The sequence below is a fragment of the Rhagoletis pomonella genome, unplaced genomic scaffold, assembly GCF_013731165.1.
Source record: "Rhagoletis pomonella isolate Grant_MI unplaced genomic scaffold, Rhpom_1.0 Rhpom_scaffold_01091, whole genome shotgun sequence".
Classification (NCBI taxonomy): Eukaryota; Metazoa; Arthropoda; class Insecta; order Diptera; family Tephritidae; genus Rhagoletis; species Rhagoletis pomonella.
In genome coordinates this window covers 4,009-8,189 of record NW_023459645.1, presented here as the reverse complement: position 1 = coordinate 8,189, position 4,181 = coordinate 4,009, and the positions used below count along the sequence as shown (strand labels likewise).

The window sequence follows — 4,181 nt, the reverse complement described above, 5'->3', positions numbered from 1 at the left end:
ATCAATATTAAATGAAATTGTTAAATAAACTTAAACTGAATTAGTCTATGTATAGTCTGTAAGAAAATGTACATTTTCTAGATTATTCTTAAATAAATAAATAAATAAATAAATAAATCGTGGACATTCTTAATCGAATATACTCTATCTATTTAGCAGAAAAAAGCCAATTTTCATAAAATCCGTTACTTGATTATTAGAAACATATGGGCAAAATTTCGGAGTTATATATGCATCGGTGCACTTTTTATTGCATTTTAAAGACGCTTTTGAGGTAAGGTTCAAATGGGAGGTATGCTTTAAAATAAATCGATATCGCCCATTTTTCGTTGTTTTCTTGATTTATCTCCGTAAATGTTGCACACGGAAAATTGAGGTTATACGCCGACTCCTTCTATTTTTCCAAAAAATGTATGGGGCTGTATCACTGTGCGACGTTGAACAATCCAAAAACAAACAAGTACCCGGCGCACGTATTAAATATATGTTTTTCACCTTTCCGAAAGCTAACGCCACATGGTAAGCCGGGGTGTATCAATTTTGAGTAAATTAGCGTCCTTAAATTTCGAATTATTGAAGTTTCAAGCATTTCTGAAATTTACCGTTATATACGTTATTTTAGTCCCATTCCAATAATTTTCAACGTTTTTCTTTTATGTGGCAAGGACAATAAAAAATACCGAGTTTGGTACAAATTGGTAGAACGGTTACCGATATACATATATGTGATCATAAGTGGGCGGTACCACGCCCATTTTCCAAAATTTTACCATAAACGTATTTCATGGTAAAGAATTGTTGCAAGCATCGATTTTGAATAAATTAGCTTCAATATTTACTGATTTATCGAAGATTTTGTATTTCTCTAAATTACCGTTATATGGGATGTGGGCGTGGTTATCGTCCGATTTTAAAAATTTTCGGCGATTTTGTATGCTGTACCAAGGCCAACAACTGTGCCAAGTTTGGAAGAAATTGGTGTAGCGGTTACCAAGATATTCACATGTAACCATAAGTGGGCGTGGCTACGCCCATTTTCCAAAAATTTATAATATTCTTATTTTTCGTCTAAAAGTTGTTGCAAATATCAATTTTGAGTGAATAATCTTCAGTAGTTACTAAAATATCGCAGTTTTCGTATTTCTGGAAATTACCGTTATATAGGAAGTGGGCGTGGTTACAGTCCGATTTCGCCCATTTTCAATACCAACCTACCTTGGATTAAGGGAAACCTACATACCAAATTTCGTTGAGATATCTCAATTTTTGCTCGAGTTATCGTGTACACGGACAGACGGACGTACAGACAGACATGGCTTAATCGATTTCTTTTTTCATCCTGATCATTTATGTATACATTTGTCTATATCTATCTCGATTCGTTTTGGCTGTTACAAACAACCGTTATGTGAACAAAATTAATATACCCTTGTGCACAAGTGCGCTCGGGTATAAAAAAAAATTAGAATTAAAATTTACATACTTATGGTTGACTGATGCATCATGCCATGGCTAGGGACACGAATTTCGATACGATACGATACCATATCGATACTTTTGGCATTCGATACCGATATTTTCTACTCGATAGTTTTAAAACAATATTTTTTGGAATCGAGTACCAGAACCCTAGTATCGTATCGAATGTCATAAACTCACATTCCAACACTGAGGGAAAAAAATTTTAGAATTAAAAAACAAAACGTGCTAAATTGAAAAAAATACGCATATGAAAGAGCACCAACCCAACTCATTTTAAATTTGAGTATATACGTTATAAAATATGTGGTTGTGAAGTGCACAGATGCTTTTTCGTAATTAAGAAGAAAAAAAATTAATTTTATGCTCCGTCTGATGGGAATTGAACCCGGACCCTCTTGGCCGCAACTAATTGTAGCAAATCGTTAATCATACCCATTGTCCGCTACTGCATGACATTGTAACCAATTTTAGAACAAAACTCGTACCTTATGCATTACATTCGGACCACTTTTAGTACAATTCACCTGTTTTACATTACATTGCTTTAAATTTTTGGACTATCTTTGGTCTAGTTACAAAACTACTATACCTACGACTATATATTTCGAGCAATTGGACCAATCTTTCCTTCAGCGCGCTGTGCATGCTTTGTATACATATACCTTCTTAACTACATATCGAAAGACGATACGTGCAAAACGCCATCCGTTTAATGAAAAATGCTTCATTTTAGTACGGGAGTATTTGAATTGAATATTTCGATTATATGTACGTAGTGTATGTATAATGGAAAAATCCATTTGGTTAAGACTTTTTACTTGATTTAAATATGAACATTTTTAAACTGTAATTAATGTTTAAGTCAACACCTCAATCTTTACGTGTTGTAATAATAATAAAGTCCGGCGCTTACACAATATGTTAGTGTTTGGCCGAACTTCCCCTCCGATTTGTCGCGTGGGCCTTAATGTTGTGGCACAAAGGGGGTGCCTACAGTTTTATGTCGACTTTGAACGGCGATTGTATTTTATGGGAACAGGGGCGCACCCAGGAATATATTTTGGGAGGGGTTTATACTTCTGAAAATTCGCTTCAGATAAAATGATCATTAAAGTACATTTATGCAAGTTTTATGTACAGTATGTAATAAATAAATAAACTTTTTGAAGTTTCATAAATTGCATTTATTTACATAAAATTAGCAAAAAACTCAAACATTTGTAACCGACTTCAAAAAAGGGGTAGGTTATCAATTCGCCGGAATAGTATGCTAACGCATAACTTTGGACCACGTGAACCGATTTCAATAATTCTTTTTTTTTATCGGAAAGATGGTACCTCAAGGGTCTTCCCGTAATTTGAAATTACTTGTTTAATATAAAGTTCTATAAACACAAGATGCGCTCAACTTGCAAAAGTAATAAAAAAATTTAAAAAAAGAGTTTTAATGTTCATTTTCCTCGATATCTGGTTTCTGGTTTTCGAATGAGATGGTGATTTTTTACGATTGCTTAATTTTTTTAATATTCCGAATACCGAGAAAATTAAATGAACTTGAATTTTTGTTATGTAGGCAATTTTTGGTGGAACGGATTCGAAGTGGGCAAATTAAATCTTCGAATCCTTGTTAAGGACATATCAGTTGTAAACTCTTTTAGGCTCAGTAAGTGAGTATGCATTGCATATTTTTAGGTTTCATTCGCAGTTAAACTTTTAAGAGCTCTCAAAAAAAAACGAAAAATTCATATAAAATGGCGCACAAGAAATGGAATAGGAATTTTCTTCTATCAAAATTTCTTAAATCAATTTGCATCTCTCAAGAAAAAAATGCTCGTATATTTATTTCTTCAAGAAAATTTACAGCAAAAGCAAAGTGCTTTATAATAAAAAATATTTCTTGTGATTTTTCTTGAGAGCTGGCTTTAGGATACAGTTTGTATTTCAGGTTATTAGCTTTAGGGGGGGTTTGAACCCTTGTGTGCGCTAATGTATGGGAAGCTATTTTTCATTTTCAAGGGTTGCGCACTTCTAACCACCACACCCAAGTGGTCTATATGCGAAACCTATATTCAGATAAATTTTTTGGATTTTAGTATCGATATTTGGAATATCGAGTCTTTTTATTCCGATATTAATGGGTACCCGATATTTTTAAAGCGATACTTTAAATGAGTACCATATCGATACTTTCGGTTCGATATCGTGTCCCTAAGGTTGGCGCTAGAACCATACAGTTGCGTGTGAACTCCAAAAAAAATCTACTTGATCAGATTATTTTAACACATACCTCCATGTAAACTTAACCTAAAACCCCCTTTCAAAATGCTATAAATGCAATTATTATTATATGAGGTTACCTTAAAAGTCGCAAATATGAGCCTATTATTAGTTGCTCCTGTACGCGTTTTCTAGTGAACACGTTGAGCGCATAGGCGGTGAGTGTGCATGGCTCATGATGCGTGCGCGCTGTGATAAATGTGGCTGTAAGTAATAAACAGAAAAGATCTAACGAGTTTTTTTTAGAAATATTTTCTTCAATAAATACGGTTTTCGAAAATATAAACGAAATGGAAAACACTCATTGAAAACATATTTTTAATGCAACATGAATATTTATAATGCTTTTATTGAAAAAAATTTTTTCTAAATGATAAAATTTTTTTTTTTTAAACTCCATTGTCACTACACTTACAAAAAAA

At 33.1% G+C, this 4,181-nt stretch overlaps 1 protein-coding gene across 1 annotated transcript in view; it reads right to left on the bottom strand.

The window, feature by feature from the left end:
• Positions 1-3,963, bottom strand: part of LOC118751928 — a gene marked incomplete at its 5' end in the record, with an annotated part of 36,714 nt that extends 32,751 nt beyond the window's left edge. Inside the window, one exon of the mRNA XM_036486755.1 lies at positions 3,840-3,963. Coding sequence (XP_036342648.1) covers positions 3,840-3,963 — 124 coding nt within the window. The remainder of the gene's footprint in view (positions 1-3,839) is intronic.
• Between the last annotated feature and the right edge of the window lie 218 nt (positions 3,964-4,181).